The following is a 22,267-nucleotide window of genomic DNA, read 5'->3' as shown; positions in this document are numbered from 1 at the left end:
GCCCAAGCAGCCCCTGCTACTGAACTGCCCAGCTCCTCGGATTTATGTACTCAAACCTGCTCTCCTGGCTCCCTCCTTCTCAGGGCTCAAAATAAACATTCTCTTGGCTTAGGAGAACCCAGGCAACCAAAGCCAGAAGCCAGTTACACTCTCCCCTCCCCTGAGATGCTGAAACCCCAGGCCAAGCTGTCCTCTGTATGCAAGGGGCCCAAAAACAACCGTGCCAGCTTCTGTCCCGCTCCAAAGTCACTCCTATCACGTCCTCAGCCCTACAGCCATCAGTTGCCCCTGAGACTGGCCAGGCTGGCCAGCTTCTGGACAGCTTGCTGCCATGTCCTCTCCTGGAGGGGAGGGAACTTCATCTGGTCGCCAGGAGGGACAGTTGAGTGCCCAGCTCAGCTTGTGCATGGTTAGAAGAAGGGAAAGCCAGGATCCTACCTGGGAGAAGTTGAGACCGTTGAGTGGGTGACACTGCTCTTCGACCCTCTCCACGGCTCCCGTCCGCTTCTTCATGCGCTCAGCCTCCTGTGCCAGGTAGAGGTCCAGTACTGGGACGCCTCGTGAGCGCACATCCGTTTCAGTAAGTGAGTTCACCATGAGCATCACCCAGACAGGACGCTTGCGTTCCCAATTCCCGGCAATGGCATTGAACAGGTAGTCGGCATACAGGCCTTTGCCCCTCTGGTCGGGTGTCATCCAAGTGGGCATCATGAGCTTCACATAGTCCAAATGGCGCTTGAGACGCCGATAGAGCTCCTGGGGCAGGACGTCCTGGAGGTTCTCACCGTGGGGCAATAGCTGGCAGCTTGCCAGGGCCGAAATGGTGTAGGGGTCTGTGAGATCGAGCTCAAAATAGACCCGGGCGCTGGCCTCAAAGGCTGCCTTCGAATTGTCTGGGATGAAGTCCCAGACTCTCGTGTACGGAACATGGATAGTACCAAACAGGTAGGCAGGCGGGTCCCGATGAATGGTCCAGAGAAATGAGTTCAGGTCTCCCTGCTACCCGGGTCAAGGAAAAGAGGAGAGACGGGATGATCAGAATGACAATCAGAGCAACTGACAAGTCTCTAACACCCAATTAAGCAACAAGCATTTATTAAGTGCCTTCTATCTGTCAGACACTATATCAGGCAGCAGAGACACAACTGTAAAAGGAAAAGGCCTCTGCCCTTGAAAAATCACTCTATTAACTCAGCTGAACCCCATCACAGGGCTCTGAGGGGCACATCTCAGGATCTTCATTTTACAGATTAAATTATGCCCGTTTCCTATTGCCCACTAAAGAGTACAAAGTGCTTTGATCTTCACAACATTAAACTAGTTAATTAGCATTTATTAAGTACCTACTATAGTCTATGCACAAGGTTAACCAATGGAGATGCAAGGAAAGGAAAACATTCTCTGCTCTTCAGGAGTACACAGTACAGGTGTTATTATCCCCATTTTATAGATGGAGAAACTGTGACTTTGAGAGAAACAGACTTGGCCCATGTCACACGGCTAAAGCTCAGGCAGGTGGCTTTTGAGAGGAAGGCACAGATGCTCCCTGTGGGAGCAGGCAGGTCTGGAGCTTTGGTCTCTCTGGCTCCAAGAACTTCATAGCGAACGTGGGCAAGACCCTTCCAAATCTGTGAAATGAGATCGTGGCACTAGATGGTCTCTAAGAAGAAGATATCCAGTCCATAAGAAGGGGGCTGAGATAGCTTCCAAATGAGGCCCCTGCTTATTGAGGCTCAATTTATGGGCTGGGAAGAAAGAAGGGGGGAGGTGGCCGATGATCTCAGTAAAGATTAGGCCAGACACCAGGGAGGGTTCTTCTAACTCTGAGGCTCTGAGATTCTCATGGGGGCTTCTAGGAAGATCAGCAGCTAATGGGGGACATGAAAATGCTGAGCAAGTGAAAATTACCCAACCCACATGCACTGATACAGCACCTACTGTGTGCTGAACATTGTGCTAGGTGCTGAGGATGCAGAAATGGAAACAAACCATTCCCTACCCCCAAGCAGCTGCTCTTCTAGTAGCACAGCCAACTATCAGCATAAATAAGAATTATACCGGGGTGGCTAGGTGGTGCAGTGAATAGAGCACTGGCCCTGGAGTCAGGAGGACCTGAGTTCAAATAGGGCCTCAGACACTTAACACAAAAACTAGCCGTGTGACCTTGGGCTAGTCACTTAACCCCAAATTGCCCTCCAAAAAAAGCAAAAAAAATAATAAGAATAATACTCAGGCTATGTCTGAGATACTTTCAAGTTTCTCCAAAACTAGCTATCAATGTAAGGGGTGTTAAGAATCATTATCTCCATTTGGTAGATGAGGAAACTAAGGTACTAAGAAGTGACTTTTACCGTGACTTTTACAGTTTCTCTCCACTCCTCCACCCCAAAAGATTTCTCTTGTTCCCAAGGTCTCAGTCAATTTCCATTATAAACTCCCTGGGCCTCAGTTTCCTTCTCTGAAAAACAGGTGTAGGTCTCTGACTTCCCTTCTAACTCTAATCCTATGATCTCTGCTTTCTTTTTCTGGATCCCACCTCTCTCAGGGTTTTTCCAGGGCTGGTGTGGGTGGGGAGAGAAAAGAGAATACATTTTTTTTCTAGGATGGGTTTGGGGCTTACAGGCTTTTATTTTTTTTCATGGAAGGAGCAGAGATCCATTGGCCATGGTTCCTAGATTTGCTACCAGCACCATACAGACCTAGAGCAAGCCCTTTCTCCTGTGGAACCTTCACCCACCTACAGACACCCTCCCCCCCAAGCCCTTCCCTCCCCCATAATGTTTCTCCAAGTTCTAAAATCCTGTGATTCTAGTGAAAGAGAGGGAGGGAAGACTGAGTGATCTGTCTTGTAATCTTGGATCCATGGGTCTTTGTGGGAGTTGGTGAGGGGTGAAGATGACAATAGTTCCATTTTCAGGGAACTCTCTTTACAAAGCATCTTGCATACATATCAGCTATCTCATCTGATCCCTAGAACAGCCTTGTGAGTTGGACAGAGATAATTATCCCCATTTTACAGCTCAGGAAACTGAGGCTCGGAAAATTCTGGTCACACAGAGTGGGCTGGCACCCAGATGTGGTGTTCTTTACACTCTCCTAGACTGGAATCCTCTCCAGACCTTTTTGGAGGCTCCTCCCTGACACAGGGTCATATATTAGGGCTGGAAGGAACCTTAGGTACCTTCTAGTCCAACCCCATCTTACAGAGGAAAAAACAGGTCCAGTAAGATTAAATGATTTGCTCAGGGTCATATAGCTAATAAATCTCCGAGGCAAGATTCCAACCCAGATCTCCTTGACTCCAGGTCCCATGTGCTTTTCACTAAGCCCTTCAAAGAGTCATTTGAAAAACCTAAGACTGGGTCTGGCCCAGGGCAATACCCCCAGAGAGCTGGAAGGGACCTCATAATGCTTCCAGTAGGAATCATTGCCCGAAGCTACTTTAGCCCCATTCCTCAGCTCTGGGGCTCTTCCCTTTGGAAATTTCTCTTCCCCACCCCATTCCCACTTTAGGAGAATACTGATGGAAGGAGTGAATGTCCATCCCTCCCCTAGCTGAAGAAAAGGGCAGGAGCCAGGCCCAGGGCCAGGAAAGGAAGCTAGGTGGATGGGGGGAGGGGGAAAGAAAGAAAACTTTTGCCTCTGGTTGGCACAGAAGGGAAATGACTGGGAGAGTGGAGAGGAGATAGATGGAAAGGAGAGAGGGTCAGAGTTCTTTCCTAAGGGAAGTGTGGGGGAAGGAAGAATGGAGAGGGGAAAGCCAGTCCCCCCCACAAGTCCTTATGGAAAGGAAACCTAGAGTCTAGGAATGGGGGCAATAGAAGGGGAAGGTTACTATGGTAGAGGGGAGACAGGCCCAGGTCAGAGAAGGTCTAGGCTGCAAAAGGAATGAGAGAAGCTGTATGGATAGGATTGGAGAAAGGGGGTCAGTCCAGAAACCAGGCTGAGGAGGAAAGTGAACCCTCACAGTTCCAGGCCCCACAAAGCCAGGCTGGGGTAGGTTTTAGGGTGGGATTTGTGTTTCACTCGGGAAGGGAAGTTGAGAGTGGAGGGGGGGCTGGAGGAAGGGGAGACACCCTGTGTTAGGGCTAGCCTAGGATAAGAGAAAAGTTGGGATGGGGTCAGAGATTGGAGGGCTGGAGGAAGAGGAGGCAGCCCTGTGCTGTTGGCCCTGTCTAGGAGAGGCAGTTGGAGGAATCAGGGTCAGCGGGGCTGGAGGAAAGGGAGACATCTCTGTGCTGCTGGCCCAGGCTATGAGAAAGTTGGGAGGACATTGAAAGGGGTGGGGGAAATGCCCCCAACAGGCCCTCACTCAAACTGTCCAGCCTGCAGAAGTTCTAATGGGGGCCGGGGGCTAGGGCTGGGGTGGGAAGAATAGGAAGGGACCCCGCTGGCCCGGCGGCTGCGAGGGCAGGGAGCCTCACCGATCCAGGCGGCCGGCACTGTCCTCCGGCGTCCAGCGACTCCCCGGACCCGGAGCAGGCTCCGCGCAGCAGGAGCAGCAGCAGCAGGGCTACGGCGAGCGCCAGCCCCAGTCCAAGTCCCGCCAGGCTCCCGGGCATCGTGTCCCTCTCCGTCCCCTTATCGGTCAGTCAGTCTGGGATAGGGCCGGAGCGCACCGGGCAGGGCGCGGAGCGAGGACACGAAGTTGGGGCACAGAGCGGACGCGGAGCGAGGGCACGGAGTGGGAGCAGAGAGGGGCAGGGCGCCCCTCTCGCAATCCAGCCCAGCCCGGAGCTCCGCTGCCGGCCCAGGGATGCTCCGGGCTCGGGGAGGGGCGCCTGGGTCCCTGCCCCTCCGTCCCTCAGCCCAGCCGGCCCCGGGCTCAGTGTTCCCTGCCCGCCTGCCTGCCTGCCTGCCTGCCTCACTCCTTTGGGGCGAGTTTGCGGGCTAGGGGCCGGGCGGGCTGGCGGGAGGCGCGGAACAAGTGCGGGGCGGGGGCGGGGCGGGGCGGCCGGGGGCTGGGGGCGGGGGCGCCGGGGTCCCGACCGAGCGGCCGTCAGTCCGCCCCCCGGGGCCGGGCCGCCCGGACGCCCCCTCCCCAACTTCAGGGGCCCGGCCGCTCCGCCATGCTGCTGCCGCTCGCCGGGGCCGGCGCCGGGGCTGCGGGCGGGCTCCGGGGCTCCCTCGGCTCAGTTCGCTGGGGCAGGCGGGGGGACAGACAACCCGGGCGGATCGAGGTGGGGCTGGGCAAGGCTGGGTCGGGCCGGCCCGGGTCTGGCTAAGTTGGGCAGGGGCGGCCCTGGGGCTGCTGGGCTTGGGCTGGAGCTGGGGGGCCGCGGGCCGGGCTGGGCTGGGCCGGGCAGGGCTGGGCTGGGCCGGGCCAGGGGCAGCAGCGCGCTCCGCTCCGCGCACAGGCTCGGCTAGGCGGGGACTGAGAGGCATGTCAGCGTGTCAGACACACACACACTCACACACACACTCACACACGCGCGCGCGCGCCCAGGGAGGCAGAACTCCCAGCCGCTTTCCAAACTTCCCATCCCCTCCTCCCTCCTTCCCTCCCCGCCTCCCGCTCCTTGTCCCGGGCCTCCCCCCAGGCGCGCCCAGTCGGACGCTAGAGGGCGCGCCGGCCGCGGTCACTGTGGGGCCAAAGCGCTCTTGGCCCTAAGCCCGCGCGGGCCGAGGGCTCCCCGGGAAAGAAGGAGGCTCCCTAGACTCTAGACTGGGTCTGCTCTGCATCCCCCAGCTCGGGGGCCTAGAATCCCGCGAGATACCACAGAGGGCACTGGGCAACCACCACCTTTTTAGCTTCGAGGACGCTTAGAGATCAGCTGGCCTATCACACCTCCCTGAAAGGGAAACTGAGGCGGGGAGAGAGACAGGGCACATGCCTCCATTTTGGTGAAACGTCCCGGACTGGATTCCAGCACTCAATAATCGCAGCTGGGAAAGGCCTCAGAATTTCGGAACTGAAGTTCTCTGGCCACAGCAGCCCACCTCCCTTCCAGAGCCTTTGCACAGGCTGGCCTCACCTCCCAGTCCGTCTGGTCCCTTCGCCTCCGCCTAGAATGCCGTCCCTCCTAGAATCCCAAACGCTCTGCTTACACAGGAGCTAGCCTGATTCCTGTTACAATGTAACTTTGCATCGTCTGTAATTCGGTTATTTGTATCTACCTTGTATCTATTTTGCTTTTGTCTTGTTTCCCTTTCCCCAAAGGATGTGAGATCTTCTGCTAGAGAAATTAACTCCTTCTTTGTCTTTGTACTCCCAGAGTCTGCCACTGCCTGGCACTACCTGGAACATAATAGGTGCTTAATAAATGCTGGTGAAAGTATTGGAAGCATGAGCACTGTCCTGGGAACACAGAGCAGCACCACCCCATTTAGATCCCCTCTCTCTACCCTTCCTGGAACCTTAGCTTGGTCCTCAGACTGCTCACTGACCTATTCCTCTCAGGATTCTCTCATCAGGGGCTGGGATTTCTATCAATCACTAGCCCCCATTCAGTATGCTTCCCCCCCAAGATCAATTAACCAGCTGACATATATTAGCTTTTAAAGAGGGATGTTTTCTGAAAAGCTATACGAGGGACTAAAATGCAAAAATGCCCCCCCCCCCCCCCGCCACTCTCCTTTTAGAAGGTTTAAGCTCTAGTTTAAAAAGCATATTACAAAGCATCCTCCCAACCCTGAGGGACACTCTCTCCTGCCCAAGGTCCCTGGGGAGATCTGGGCTCACACTTGAACTGCACAAAAGTGCTAAAGGTATGCATTTAGGGACCAGTAGGGTAACCTTGCAACTGTTGTCCCTTGAGGCCCTTTTCTCCCTTCAAGGAGACTCCCATCAAGTTAACTTCAGAGCAAAGACATTGGTGATGGGTAGTCAGTCCCTTGCTCAGCCCAGCAAGCTCCCTTCAGAATGCAGTGGCTCAGGTGATGCTGGACAGAGTCAAGAGTCAACAAGCATTTATTAAGCACCTACTATGTGTGGGCATGATGCTAATGGTTGGGAAGGTGAAACAGTCTTTGCTGTTATGGAACTCCCAGTCTAATAGGAAAACAACATGAAAACAACTATGTACAAACAAAATATATTGTTGTTCAGTCTATCTGACTCTGAGATCCCATTTGGGGTTTTCTAGGCAATGACACTGGAATGGTTTGCCATTTCTTTTTCCAGCTTATTTTGCAGATGAGGAAACTGAGTCAAACAGGGGTAAGTGACATGACCAGGGTCACATAGCTAGTAAATATCTGAGGGTAGATTTAAACTCAAATCTTCCTGAATCCAGGTCTGGCACTCTATCTACTATATCACCTAGCTGCCTACAAACAAGATAAAGGTAGGATAAGTTGGAGAAATTCTTGTGGCTGTTTTAACTCTTCACTTGACTTTCTGTTGTGACACTCAAGGACATGCAAATCAGAAAGAAGATGAAAACCATAGTAAAAATGATGAAAACTGAGTGATGGGGACCAAAATATATAAACAAATAAAACACCTTTATTTTCAGAAAAGAACTCGTGTGTGTGTGTGTGTGTGTGTGTGTGTGTGTGTGTGTGTGTGTGTGTGTAACGCTGTTTAAGGGGAGATAGTGCTCCATCTTTTCTGCTTCCTTCTTCCTTCTGCAAAGGAGCAGAGTTGAATCTTTCCCAGACCACACTTATCTCCTCTCTGGGATGTGGTTTGGGGATGCAATCTTGTTTCTGGCCCTCTCTTCCCTATACATTTTTCTCTTTGGGACTTTAATCCCTCTTCCAATAATTAACTGATTTTAACTTTGAGGAAATACAATAATGGTCCTTAGTTCCATGGAGTCCCCTTTCTGTGTTGTTTTGTGGAGTTTATATCCAAGGAAGAGTTATTGGTGACATCGTTATAGCTCAGAGCCCCCAGTTAGGAAAAATCCTTATCTCCTTGGTTGGAGAGAGGTCCTTCACTGTTCCAATTTAAATTTTATGTATTCTCAGTCAAGACCTAGTTTTGTCCTTTTGTCTTGGCATGGACTGAGTATGTAATATAGGCCTTCATTACCAGGCCCCGTTTCATTATATATGAAGCAAAAGCAGGACACAGGAAAAAACTTAGGTAAAAGAAGAGAGAAGAGTAGATATTAACACCTGTTACTGGATCTGCATGGGAAGGAAAAGTTGGGGGGAAAGCAGAGCTTTGGAACTCTCTCAGTCCTTGAAGAGATGATAGCTGGTAGTTTCAGTCTCAGTTCTTTGTTCCAAGATGCCCATGGAGACACAGCAGCCCACTTTGATCTCTCCCTTCTTTGTCACAGTTCAGGGCTCTTTTTTCCTCTTTCTCTCTCTCCCTTTATCTGCTGCTCCTGTGTTTTCATTTCTCTCCAGCTCGGCTCAGATCATTAAAGTCCTATGTGAAACTGGGGACACCATCTCCCCTACAGCTGCTGCTTCTTATCTCCTGTGCTCTCTACCTTTTCCTCTAAATCTATTCTCTTGCAGATTATGTGCATTTTTTCCAAAAACTCCTGGATATGACTCAACTTCCACTTTTGTCTCAAAGACTATAATTGTGTAAATCACAAATTGTCTCTTAGAACTATAATTCCCAGAATATCAGTTAGCTTTCCAATCCCCATTAGATATATATGAATCTTTTGGTTAATATGTATTCTAATAATCTGATTTTATGTACTCAAAGTCCTCTTCTGATACCTTGTGTGGTAAAGAGCTAGCTCTCACTTTTCAAAGCCTGGATCAAAAGAGTACCATTTCTGACAGGTCCTTCCAAGCTAAAAGGGTGTCTAATACAGGTCAGTGTTGGAAAGTGAGTTACATCTGTCAATTCAACTCTGCACTGTACCTTGCTCTCAAATCCCTTGCCCATTTGTCCCATCTCCACTCACAACCAGGCAAACCTTGACCCTGGTTAGCTCCCATTATCTGCTGTCTTCTCTCCTATTCACAATCTGCCGACTGGAGTTGGAAGAAAACGCATAACCAAATTGTCTGGATCCACTATAAATTATGTTATTTAACATCAACAGAATCTTCAGTGCTTCAAAGTAAAGATTTTGCTCTTCTGAATATAGCTCATTTCCCCAGAAATGTTGCTGTGGAGACTGGATTGACTAAGGGGAAGGGAGGGGACCAGAGGAACCTGTTGTACTAGCACCCAGGCATTTCCAAGCATTCCCCAGGTTTTCAGGGAATTCTTGCCATCACCAAGATAGAAGAGAAAGAGGCCTGTGAACTTTGATGGTCTTTCATTCTTCTCCAGTCACTCCAATAGGGAACAGGGAGACTGGGAAGCTTCTGTAGCAGAAAGCAGGGAACTCAAGTGGAATCGAAACCATACATCATAAAGGAACATTCATGAAGGTGAGAAGAGATAGGATCAGATGAACCATAGCAGACTGGAAAGGAGAAACAGCCAAGAATCAGCAGCTAAAAGTGATTGGTGAAATGCCTGGAGTCCAGTCCAAAGTCTCTCATCTTTCCTTGAAGTCACACTCTAAAAGTTCCCTCGACCTGTCCAACCACTTTGATTTTTGTTTCTTCTTTGACTGTCGGAAAGAATTGTTTTATGGGGGTGGGCTGAAAAACAAGTTGCAATTGGAAGCTTATTCTTTTAAATGCTTGTTTGCATTTCTATGTTACTTGAAACTATTATTAGAGAATACCACCATCTACCATGATTTGAATCCAAATCAATAAGTATGTGGTTTGAGACTAAGAGAAGGAAGCTATCTCCAAAGGGAAAGATTTTCCCCAACTTAGTCTGAAATTGGAACACTCTGATTAAAGGAAGAATTTCAGTGATTTTAGTAATATCTGACTCTGTTCCTTCCCCAAGATACTTTTGAACCTGGAGAAGCTTAATGAAGAAACAAGCCAATAGCAGCGAAACATGAGAGCTGATATATTTATGCACACATCATAACCCATTGCTCCCAATAAGCTACACTGATTGGATTCGCTATCATACCCCATACAGGACATTTCAAATTTTCTTTTATCCTCAACTGTCCCCCATTTCCCCTCCCCAACATGCTCAGCTGAGGACCTCACTTTACATTTTAAAAACTGACTCTTCTCACTGTGTATTCTTTCCTTCTCTACACCTCACACACCCTTGGTATCGTTGCCCACTCTCTCTTTCTTTACAGTAAGGCAAATCCCTCAAGGTGTGCCCTTGAAATCATCCTTTCGCATCTCTTCTAATAGGTCACCACCTCTCCCCAATCTTTAGCCTATCACTTCAGCTTTCATTCTTTCCCTGTCTACAGCCTCTTTCCCTGCTGCCTCTGTACATACCCAAATCTCCTTTCTTTAACTTTCTCCAAACCCTGCCATCCTCTTAAGTTATTATCCCATTTTCTCATCCCTTTTACAATCAAACTCTTAGGGAAAATAAGTCATCTATGCTATGTGCCCCCACTAGGTCTCCTCTCATTAATTCCTCAACTCTTTGCAACCCTGGCTTCTGATGTCATTCCTCACCCCAAACCACTGTCCCCAAAGCTACAAATACTATATTTTCCCTAGGTGATGGTTGTTTTTCTGGCTTCACACTTCTGCAGACCTCTCTGCAGCGTGTGACACTATTGATCAACTCCATCCAAATATTTTCTCCTGGTTTGAAGGGTGTCTCACTGTCCTATTTCTTTGCTCACTCCTTCTCAGTAATCTTTGCCCATGCACTGTGGCTTTCCTGGGCCCCCTTAGTTTATATCTCTCCTCCCCCTTGAGGATCTCACAAGTGCCCATGAGTTTAAAGATCATCTCTGTGCCTATGATTCCCAGATCAATTTATCCAGCCCCAGTGTCTCTCCTGGCTACAATGCCACAACCGCTATCTGGTGGACATTTCAATCTATGTGTTTCATAGGCACCTCAAACTCACCATGTGACACTCGCTCCTCTTCTAAGCTTCCCTTTTCTGCCAAGGAGCCTACCATCCTCTCAACAACCCAGGTTCAAGACTTTGGCATTATCTCTCGCTTCTCATTCCCTGTAGCTGACCAGTTTTCAAGTCTCTTCACTTTGCTTCCATAATATCTCTCTCACTTGAGCCCTTCTCTCCACTCACACTCAGCCACGACCTTAGTGCAGACCCTTCTGGCCTAAACTATTGTTACAGTAGCTTCCTAACTGGGCTTCCTGCCTCATCTGCCCCTCATACTCCATTCTCTACATAGCTGCAAAAGAGATTTTCCTATTCTGAAGTACTGATCATTTCGATCCACTAATTAGATATTGTCCAGTATTTTCTTATTGTTCCTAAGATAAATAATAATAATAAATTCCTGGTTTGTATTTTGAGCCTTTCATAAACTGGCCCCAATTCACCTTTCCAGCCTTGTTATACATTATTCCCATTCCCGAACTCTAATGTCCGGCCAAACTCGATGTTTCCTTACACATAATGCTCTGTGCCTTCGCGTGGTCAGGCCAACATGCCCATAATACACTCTCCCCTCACTTCTCCTCTTAGAAACTCTTCAAGACTTAGTTCAAGTGCCTCCTTCTACATGACCTTGTATGTGCTTTATATTTAACAGGAGGTGTTGTGAGTGACTCAAAGAGAGGCGAGAATAGATGCATCTTTGGTATCTCCTTCCTCCACCATTCTCCGCAGCAGACTTTGGTTCCTGCAGGAGAAGAGGCAGGAAGTTGGTGCCACAGACTGGCCAACACTCTGCTCCCTTCAGAGAGAAGGGGCACTGGGTTAGAATGGGTTCTATCTGTTCCTTTAAATATGATTAGTCCAGGAGATGCAATTTTTAGGTTCCAGTGAAACTCTAATATCTTTTTCTAAAGGGGTCAAAAGTGGGCCTCAGGCTTTCTATCCAAGCCTTGACTTCCTTCCCAACCAATGTCACATCCACAAAGAACACACATAGAGCAAATAGCAAAGAAACTATTGGCCCAAGTTGATAGCAAAACAGAAATCAGAGAAAGTAGACATCTGAGAATATATACCAGACAATACAGAGAGAAGAACTCTTCTATTGGAAGCAAAAGAGCTCAGTTCAATCAGGAGAGTCTCAGCTGTCACTGAAAGGGGAAATTCCCAAAGTTTCCAGTGTAGTAAGCTAAGGATGAGAGGATGATGGAGACTGCCAAACTGCTCTCATATCCCTTCAGCAGCCTACAGAGAGCCTACAGCATCCCACACATCTTGTGGTGCTGGAAACTAGAAGAAGCCCAAGAGGCTGAAGAGGGCAGATTTCTCTGCTTTTTCTCACCGGCTGTGACCTGCCCCTTACACAGGCTGGGGCATTGGACTCCACAGATGAGAGGAGAGTCCCATAGAAGTAAGCTCTGGGCCTTGAGTTACATGCATATATATATACTCAGTATACACATATGGAGCAGCCCTTTAGACTACCCCTCACAACTTGCACTCCCAGGATTGGATAGCTACCCCAAGTTCAAGGTCTTCTGTGACTCTGCACTCCTACAATTACAGTTCAAGGGCGCTCATCAATATGTTTATTTTTCCATATAAATGAGCTCAATGCAAAGGCATTTCCTGGAGCAACCTAGTAGGAACAGAAGCAAGACAATATTTCCCCATAAACCTCAGGCACGCTTTCCCAAAAATATATACTGTATCAGTGGGAAGCATAGACACCCATTGAGCTCACAAATAGAGGCACACACACAGTGAACACTTGTAACCAAGGAAACTTACAGCATCCCACTGACAACCCCAGTGCCTATGTCTGCTCGTGACATCCTCCCACTGAATCTCATGGGGGTAAAGTGAGTCAAGTGGCCTTACTCCTGGTGGGGTGCATGTGATCTCCACTGTCTCCAGTTTGGGGCTCAGCTAAAAGCTCAGCCTACCTTCCTGCTTTACACTTTCAGAAAAAGACAGAATCCAAACTCCGGGGCAGTCAGAGGCTGCACATGAGTGTTTTCTCTCCTCTTCCCCAGTATAGACAGTATCCCAGCCCTAGGTCCCAGGCTCTGGACTCTTCTCGGTGACTCATCTGGACTGAGTAACTAACTCTGTTCCACTGGTTCTGCTACAAGATGCCATTGCTTGGCAGGGCAGGAGAGAACCCCCCTCCTCCCCCACTACTTTCTAAGAATCACAAAGGAAAGAGTGAGAAATGAAAGCAACAGCTGGATCCTCAGCCAGTTCTCTTCTGCTTTCTCCAGGGTAGATTCTTTTGTTTTGAAAATCCCAGTTTCTCCCATTTTGCCCATGTAAATGAGTGGGCAGAGAAAAGATACCAAGCTGATTCACACCCAGAGGCAAGTCCCTTGCCTTTTTACTCAGCCAAGAGGTGTATGGGTATCCAGGGAGGATTAGCACCTGAGCCCCTTCCAGGGCTGCTCATGCATCCCTTTGGTGTCTACATATCGCTCAGTTCTCACCTGTGGCTCCAACTAGCTGTAGCACGAACAGAGTCCACATCCTCCACATCCGGGTAAAACTACATCAGCAGATGAGTTAAACCAGGCTGAGGGTAACCCACAGGCCTCAGACCCTTTGGTGAATTAAGGGGTGTCTACCGCAAGCATGTGAAGACTGCCCCTGATGCAATGGGCAGATCAGAACATTCTGTTCCCGTGGCCATTAAGGTGGCTGAAGCAGTGCTGTGGAGTTCCGAGGGCTCGGTCAGATAGGGAGGCTGCCAAGGTCGTCTACTGCACCTGGGCCATCCCAGTCATCCTGACTTTTGTCCTGCTACTGGACTTGGATGACTCTGGAAGAGAGAGACTGAGACTGACAACTTTGCCCAGCTCTGCCTCATTGAAATTCAATTCATGCACAAGTCAAAATACCATCACCCCGTGATATCACTGGCCCTCTTCAAAAAGGAAGGATGGAAACAACCACTCAGCCAAGAGTCTCAGATGGAAGTGGACCCCTCCACACCTTAGACTTGTATCAGCCCCTGAGACACGTCACTGGACAAGGCTCCTGACTGGTCCCTCCCCCTCCCCCAGTACCCTTGTATGTGGGCATGATGTTTCTCAGATAGAATGCAGGAAGGCGGAGCCCACTCATCTTTTGCCTTCAGATCCCCAGCATCCTGCACTGTGCCTAGAATGGATTAGCCTTCCCTAACCCTTCTTGATTCCAGTAATGTCCCTCTGTTAATTATCTCCCATTAACCCCAGGTGTAACTTTGTTGGCATGTTTTCTTCACCATTTGATGGTGAGCTCCTTGAAGTCAGGGACTGACTTGAGGCTCTTTTTGTATCCCCAGCACTTAGCACAGTGCTCGGTACATAGTAGGTGCCTAACAAATGTTTATTGAGTTTAACTTACTTGCTCAAGCTCACACAAATAGTGTCAGAGATGTTTCAAGGACAAAATCCCCAGCCTCAGTTGGTTTTTCTCTCCTTCACACCATGCTGCCTTTCAAACATCATCACTTAAAAGGAGCCCTCATGTTCTGTCCCCTCGGTTTTCCCTTCTAGGCTCACTATCCCCAGTTCCTTCAATCCAGGTTGGTTTCCAGGACTTTGACCATCATGGCAGAAGTGGGACTGTGATCACACCGACCAGAGGAGAAATCACAATGATGAAATTAGTATTTGAAGGACTAAAAGTTGATTGTAATTCTTTTTTGCAGTGTATAAACCCTTTAAAAATGTTATGCGTTTCATTGAAGGGTGCATCCTCCATTTGAAGGACACCCTTTATCCAGGCCAATATAGGAATAAGACTATTCTACATTTGGTGTGAGCTGCACAGGGGATAGAGGAGGGCTTGGACTCTTTCCAGAGTTTCCAGATACCGAGATGGACTTTTTGACAGAATCTCAATCCTCTAAACAGTGAGCAATCTATCAAGCAATCAATGAGCATTTTAAAAATGCCTCCTAAGTACCAGACACTGAGCTAAAAGTTGAGGATGGAAATGAAACAAAAAGAAAGAATCTTTGCCCTCAAGACAAGGGTTAGGGTCTAACAGAATCACATAAAAGGGAACTGAAGAGTGCCTGGTGTCAAAGTCTAGGAGATCAGAAGGAGAGCAGGAGGGGAATGAAGGTTGGCTGGACTGGGTCCCTCCAGTGCTTAACAAATATTAGTTGACTGGCTAAATGACCTCATCCCTAGGGCCATCCCTTCCACCACAGGTGTCAATATCAAGCCAAGAGACCACTCATTCTGGGATTCTCATCCATGGTCTTCCACAGGGAGTAAACTTAATGTAGAGGAGCCCTACCCTCTCAGGGGCCTCTCACTAGTCCATGGGGACCAGGAACTTGGGGTGTTCATTGATGGTCTCTCTCTCTGTCCTCATGCCCAGCCCACTCCCTTGTCTAGTCAAGAGTTGAGATAGTAACACTCCCCATTCAGTGCTCATGACCACCCTGTGAGGAAGCTAGGGAAATGATTTTTATACCCAATTTCCAGCGGAGGAGATTGAGACCCCAAAACATCAAACTTGTGGTCACACAGTGAATAAGCATGACATTATAGTGAGAAACCATGTTGTTCAGAAGAAAGAATGTAGAGCTGGAGGTCAGGCAATCTGGTTTAGGGACTAGGCAGGGGTTTCTCTGAGTCTCAGTTATTTTACCTGGAAAACATGGATATGGCCATGTCTGTCTTGTCTCTGACAGGAAGGGGTTGTGAGACAGGAGAAATGGAAGGGTTTTGCAGAGGATGTGTGGGGACCTAACACAGAAGGTGTCAAAGGTAAGACTCCTGCCTGGCTCTTCTGATGGCCTGCTGAGGATCCCATCCATTCTACCAGGGCCCTCTGTCTCATCTCCTTCCCTTCACCCTCCCCTAATAATAGAAGCAACCTCCCCATATACCTGGGGGAGGCCCCTCCTTCCCCAGTACCATACCCCCCCCCCTCACCAAGGCCATGAGAGTCAGCCACTGGATGGTTTATGTTGATATGCCCTTTTCACCAGCTAATTTTATTGCCAGAGACCGAACAGCTACAGCTCCCAGGGAAGGCCCCAGGAGTCATGGGGCGAGGGCTGGTACCCAGATTCCAGACACTGCTTTCATCCCCCCCCTTCCTCGGGTCCAATCCCCCTTTGCTTTTGTTCCATTTTAATTAAATTGTTTCTGGGGAATTCCACAGGCTGTAATGGCGAGGCCCACAACAGGGTGTATGGAGCATAAGAAAAAGCAGCTGAGTCTGGCTCCTTGGGAGATGCCCTCCTGGTGCCTGTAACAGGATCAGCCCCAGCTGGAGACAGGGCACTCAAGCCCTCTGCCCTCCTGGGATGCTGCTACAGAACAAGGGCGTTTGTTTTCACCAGAGGTCCTGCCCCCAAGGCCTATAATGAAGCATCAGTTTGGTCTCATCCAGGCCTGACTTTAGGCCTACAATCTCCACCCACCTTCCAGGCAAGCACCCTCTCCCCTGGCACCAGCTGCTGCCCAGTGGGGAATTTCCAGGCTGAGACCAGGAAGAAAACACTCCAAGAAACCACAGAAGCATGGCTACCTGGGAGTGCTTGGCTAGAGAAGTGTGGGGCCAGAGGAAAGGACCCCAGAAATAGGGGACTTTGAGGGCTGCTCTCCTATCTACTCTTGGCTTTGGTGAAGTCACCTGACTTTTCTGAGGCTCAGTTTTCTCATTTATAAAATGGGCCAATTGGAATAGGTGATTTCTAAAGTATGTCCCAGCTCTGCCATTCTCTATTCTAAGGTCCTTCTCAACTATGACAATATCTTTTCTAAGGACTAAGGTCCTTCCCAGACAAGGATGTCCTGGTAAATATTAAACAACCAGCCATATAATCCACTTTTAACATTAAGAGGCATTATTAACATTTTCTCCACCAATATTTTAAGTCTAGACAATCAACAAAACAATATATCAAGATATGTACTGTGAAGATTTCTGAGGTCCAAATGGTCACTGAAAATTTAACAGTCATCTCTTCTGGAACTGGTATGAGCTGGCCCCAGTACATCTCTGCCCAACTCTGAAATTCCACATTCTATTACTGAATGAATGCAAAAACAATTATTACGAGCTTTTTATATACCAAGCACTGTGCCAAGGTCCCTCCAAGCTCTGACTTTCCGTGTTCTAATTAGTGCATGTCCAACTATCCTGGCCAGTGGCAGCCATACTTTCTTTTCCTCTCTGTGCATCTTTAGCTGCCTGGGCTCCAGATTGTGCCTTCTGTACTCCACTGTCCACCTCCCCACTTCCTTCCCTCTAACTCTTCAGTTATATTATAGAGCCAGAATCAAATAAACATTGAGCTGTTGCTACTGAAGAAGGCATGCCCATTGGCTCCCCAATGGCTCCCACTCGCCACCTCTATGATTCCCCAGATCAAAACACCATTCTCTGGTCATGGGTCCCCTTTATATGTTGAATGTAAGCTTCTTGAGGGCAAGTGCCATGTAGATTCCCAACACTTAGCATAGTACCAGGGACACAGTATGGACTTAATGCTCATTCATTCATTCATTCATTCCTAAGGTCCCTCCCAGCTCTGAAATCAGAAGGTGGCCACACATGCCCAGTGGATTGGAAGAGAGAAACAAGAGGCAGGAAGACCAGGTAGGAGGCTGTTACAATTCAATTCAGTTCAGTTCTGTTAGTGTTTCTGAAGTGCTTAAACAATAGTCCTGATAAGAAGTGATGGGAGTTAAGAGGAGGAACTCTCAGTGAGTCTCTCCCAGTGAGAGCAGAGATGGGGCTAAGGCTGGACATAGCAGAAGTATTCAGCGCTCAGATCGCCATGAGACATTAAATAAAATTGACCAGACCATGAACAGGACTAGGTGCTAAGACAGCATCACCTGCATGCCCATATTATTCTCCATCAAATTGTAGTATGCTAGCATTTAAGAATAACCCTTAAATCCTTTGAAGGAGCTGCAGTTTTATCAATAATGATAATTATTTATCAATAATCAATAAAGTCATGTTTGACTTTTGGGGGTTTTCTTGGCAATGATCCTGGAGTGGTTTGCTGTTTCCTACTCCAATTCATTTTACAGATGAGGAAACTGAGGCAAATAGAGTTAAGAGACTTGCCCAGGGTCACACAGCTGGTCAGTGTCTGGGGGAAGATTTGAATTTAGAAAGATGAGTCTTACTAATTCCAGTCTGGCACTCTATCCATCATGCTACCTAACTTCCCAGTTTTATTGATAAGTCTTATCAAATGAGAAAATATTTGTAAATTTCTTAGCACAGACACATAGTAGGCACTTAATAAGTAACAAGTAGCCACTTGTTCCCTCTCTTTGCCCCTCATTAAGACTATGGTTGTACCCCCTAACAGTGAAAGTCATACTCCACCCACACCTCATCCAGTGTGATCCTTCTTCCATGATTTCCCATTGAGGGTCCACTGAGGATCTGTCCAAGTGCTGGGCTCCTTCTTTTTGGTCTTTTCTTCATTCTGAGGACACCGATGGAGCCCTTGTACTCTCTATCTGTTATTACTTAAAGCTGCCCCAGACCTGACTGGCTCATCCCCTTTCCTGGTTATATGATTTCCTTAATGATATGCCTTATGCCAATGGAAACTCATAAGACCAGTTAGTCAGGTGAATAGTAAGATTATTTATAGAAAGTTTTAAGATTTGTAATGTGCTTTAAATATGTTATTTCATTTGGTCTTCACAGGAACCCTATTAGGTAAGTGATATTGTTATTTCCATTTTACAGAGGAAGAAACTGAGGCAAACATGTTAAGGGACATGCCCAGGGTCATGTAGCTATTAGAGTCTGAAACAGGATTGCAACACAGGTCTTTTGGACACCTACTCCATCTAATGTGCTAGAAAGCTTATGTGCTTGCTAAATAAACAAGCACCTATTAAGGGTGTACTATGTACTAGGCACTACGCATTTTTTAAGGCAAAAACACAGTCCCAGACCTAAAGGATCTCACAGTCTGATGAGGGAGATGGCATGCAAATAATTATACACGAATGAGCTATAGGCAGAGTAGAGGGAGGTGGGGGAGGGGAGGGAAGGACTTGAAAAGGCCTCTTGCTGAAGGTAGGATTTAAGCTGAGCCTGGAAGGAAGCTGCAGAATATAGGAGTTACAAGCGAGGAGGAAGAGCATCCCAAGAGAGCAGAAGCTTGGGGTTGAGAGATGGAGCATTGAGCAGCAATTTGGCCACTGGCTAGTTCTTAGAGTGGGTAAAAGGAGGGATGCTTCAGGAGACTGGAAAGGAAGAAAGGAGTCAGATTTGGAATAGCTTCAAATGCCAGAAAGGAGATTTTGTGTTTGAGTTTGGAAGTAACGGGGAGTCACCAGAATTTACTAAGTAGGGCATGACATGGCCCAGAGGTGGTGTGAGCTTTAGGAAGGACGATCACATCTATAGCTGAATAGAGACTATATGGGTATGTGGTTAGGCAGGTTAACCGGGCAGAAGCAAGTGTGAGGGGATGAGAGCCCGAACCAGGGGAGTAGCTATGTGAGTAGAGAAGAGACATCTCAGAGAGATGAGAAGGTCAAAAGGGCAAATTTTGAGAATGAACTGATGAGTTCATTCATTCACTCTGGGATGAGTGCCAGTGAGGAATTGAGGATTGCATGGAGGTTGTAAGCCATGATGGCTTATGAAAATGGTAGTGCCCTTGAAATTAGTAGGAAATAGAAGGAAATGGAAGAGGAAAGAGTTTAAGAGGAAGATAATGACTGGATATAAGGCATTTGAGATGGCTACAGAATGTCCAATTCTAGATGTACAAAAGGTAGTCAATGATATAGGACTGGTGCTCAGGAGAAAGATGAGGGCTGGATATATGTGTGTATGTATATGTACATATGTATGTATATGCACATGCATATATCTGAGAATTACCAGCAAAGGCAAAGCAAAGTAAGGCAAGATGCATTTATTAAGTATTTAATGTGTGCTTACACTTAATTACATTTTCCTAAGTACTGAGAATACAAATACAAGCAAAAAAAGAAAAAAATAGTCCCTGCCTTCAAGGAGTATACATTTTATTGGAAGATGACAAAACACAAAAAGGAGCTGACATAGGAAGGAGAGTATCAGAGGAGGGTACCAGAATAGTGTCAAAGTCTATAACGTCAAAAGCAGAGCAAGAAGGGAAATGAAGATTGGCTGACCAGGGGCTCCTCCCCAAATTGAAGATCCCAGAAGGAATTCACCAATGGGAAAAGAGGGCTGACGTGGAGGAGGAATTTCTAGGGTGAGGAAGCCTAGGGTGCTGAAGGAAGTTCTAGCATGAAATTGTAGCTGAGACATGGTGAGAAAGTCCAGAAACCCAGAAGAGCCAAAAGAAGTGTAGAGATGATAACTTAAGGCATGGGAAATGATGAGATCACCAAATGAGATAATAAAGAGGAAGAAAAAAAGAGGAGCCAGGACAGAGCCTTGGGGAAACACCCATGGTTAGTGGACATGACCTGGAGGAAGACCCAGCAGAGTTAGGAGGAAAACCAAGAGACAGCAGTGGCAAGAAAATGAAGAAAGAAAAGAATATCAACATGTCCAATTCTATAGGGTGCAATGTCAAGAAGGATGGGGAATGAGAAAATGTTGTTTGATCTAGTGACTAAGAAATCATTGGTAACTTTGGAGAGAGCAATTTCAGTAGAATGATGAGATCAAAGGCTAGATGACAAAGGGAATAAAATCTAGTGAGAGGAGAGGAAGTGGAGATACCAATTGTAGATGACTTTCTGGATGCATTTAGTTGATAAAAGAAAGAAAGATATAGGATGACAGCTATCAGGAATGGATGGTTCAAGTGAGAATTTTTTAAGGTTGAGGAAGACATGGATGTGCTTGTAGGGAACAGAGAAACAGTCAGTACACAGAAAGTGATTGAAGATTAATGAGAGAGAGAAGATGGAAATAGAAGAAAGATTCCTTGGGAATATTGAGGTCTTCCAGATGCTCCTGTTTGCACAGGACATTGTGTTGATAGCTTCATGCCCTGGAACACCCAGAGCTTCCCAAATAGCATCCATAACCCCTCAAAAGAGTTAAACCTCACAATCTTTCCAGGAAAAGTCAAATGGATGAAAAATGACTAGTCTCCAAATTGCAGGATGCAGCGGTTATGACAGACAGAACTGGTTTGTCAGCGTCTGTCTTGGACAAGACACTGTAGTCTAGAATTGAATAGAAAGAGTAGATGGTGTTCTCAGTGCACTTAGAAAATTGTGCAATGATTATAAAGATGCCAAGCCTCTCCCTGAAACAAGTACCCATCTTTAAATGGCATTATTTGTCTGCTAATGTTATATGACTTTGAGTCAGAGGATGCCACCATCTCCAAAGAATCCAAGGTGACCCAAAAGACCATGGAGGAATTCAAGATGGGCATGAGTAGGATGGAACATCTTTTACCAATAAATCAATGAATAAATACATATAAGATACTTTCTATGTGCTGGGCACTGTCCTAGGTCCTGGGGATAGAAATGAAAAGAAGATAAAAATAAAACAGTCCATGCCCTCATGGAACTTAAAGTCTAATGGAGAGCCAACTTGTATCTATGTAAGAATATATAAAGTAAAGAGAGGCACTAGAAACTGGGAGGATAAGGAAGGCCTTAGAAGAGGCCTTTGGAGATGGCACCTGAGCTTTGTCTTCATGAAAGGAAGTTAGAAAAGGTCACATGAGCAAAAAAATGGTAGACTAAACATTTTCTCCCATTCTCACAATCTCTCAAACCTCTCCAAAACAGAACTTAGGAAGCAAAGATAAAGCAGCTTCATCTGTCTCCATGGTCCAGGATAGCCAGAATCCAAGAGAAAGTAAGAGGAAAATGCCCTAGGCCCATGAACTGATGCTCACTGGTCACTCAGCACCCTTTCCCAACGTCCCATACTATCAGCAAAAAGGCCACACAAAGAGGTTCCAAAGACACCCAAAGATACAACACAGGCTAACATCAAAACCCACCCCTGAAGCCTATTCCTCCCTCTCTCTTTCCAGTGTTGCAGAGACCCTGGTTCTAGGATTGAGAACAGTGCTTGGGCCAAACCAGCCAGCTTGGCCATAGCCATTCAGGAGCAGAAGCCTACTGGCAAGGTTGGTGCTGAGGAAAAGCAGGTTCTGAACTGCCAGTGCCAGGTCAGGGGACGAAGAAACAGAGGGAGTGGAACAGGTCACCAGGACAGGACAGGACAGGACACATGCACATGGGGAGCTGTGCTGGATTCCACACAGCCTGAGGGAAGAGCACAGTACCAAGCTGGGGTCAGTTCTGAACATCCAAAAATCACTTGTGGCACAGACTTCGGCTGGTGAACCATGAAATGCCCATTGTGGGAAGAGGCTGAGATACTTTGAGATCCATTCCCCTGTGAAACCATAATCAGTGTGAAGAGAATCGGGAAGTGAGTGATGAGGAAAATAGGTGGGGGGGAGGAGACTGAATTTGCCAA

General features: G+C 47.5%; 1 protein-coding gene across 1 annotated transcript in view; it reads right to left on the bottom strand.

Moving 5' to 3' along the window:
• Positions 1-4,831, bottom strand: part of LOC138165364 (metalloprotease TIKI2-like) — a 235,966-nt gene extending 231,135 nt beyond the window's left edge. The window contains exons 1-2 of the mRNA XM_069093624.1: positions 4,425-4,831; positions 439-999 (exon numbers count right to left, since the gene is read on the bottom strand). Coding sequence (XP_068949725.1) covers positions 439-999; positions 4,425-4,562 — 699 coding nt within the window. The 5' untranslated portion in view covers positions 4,563-4,831. The remainder of the gene's footprint in view (positions 1-438; positions 1,000-4,424) is intronic.
• Between the last annotated feature and the right edge of the window lie 17,436 nt (positions 4,832-22,267).

Source organism: Petaurus breviceps, unplaced genomic scaffold (assembly GCF_028583685.1).
Source record: "Petaurus breviceps papuanus isolate PSGF00001 unplaced genomic scaffold, PetGlider_PUasm1.0 208, whole genome shotgun sequence".
NCBI classification, from domain to species: domain Eukaryota; kingdom Metazoa; phylum Chordata; class Mammalia; order Diprotodontia; family Petauridae; genus Petaurus; species Petaurus breviceps.
Note: the sequence above shows the minus strand (reverse complement) of the source record. Positions and strands in the feature narration are given on the sequence as shown.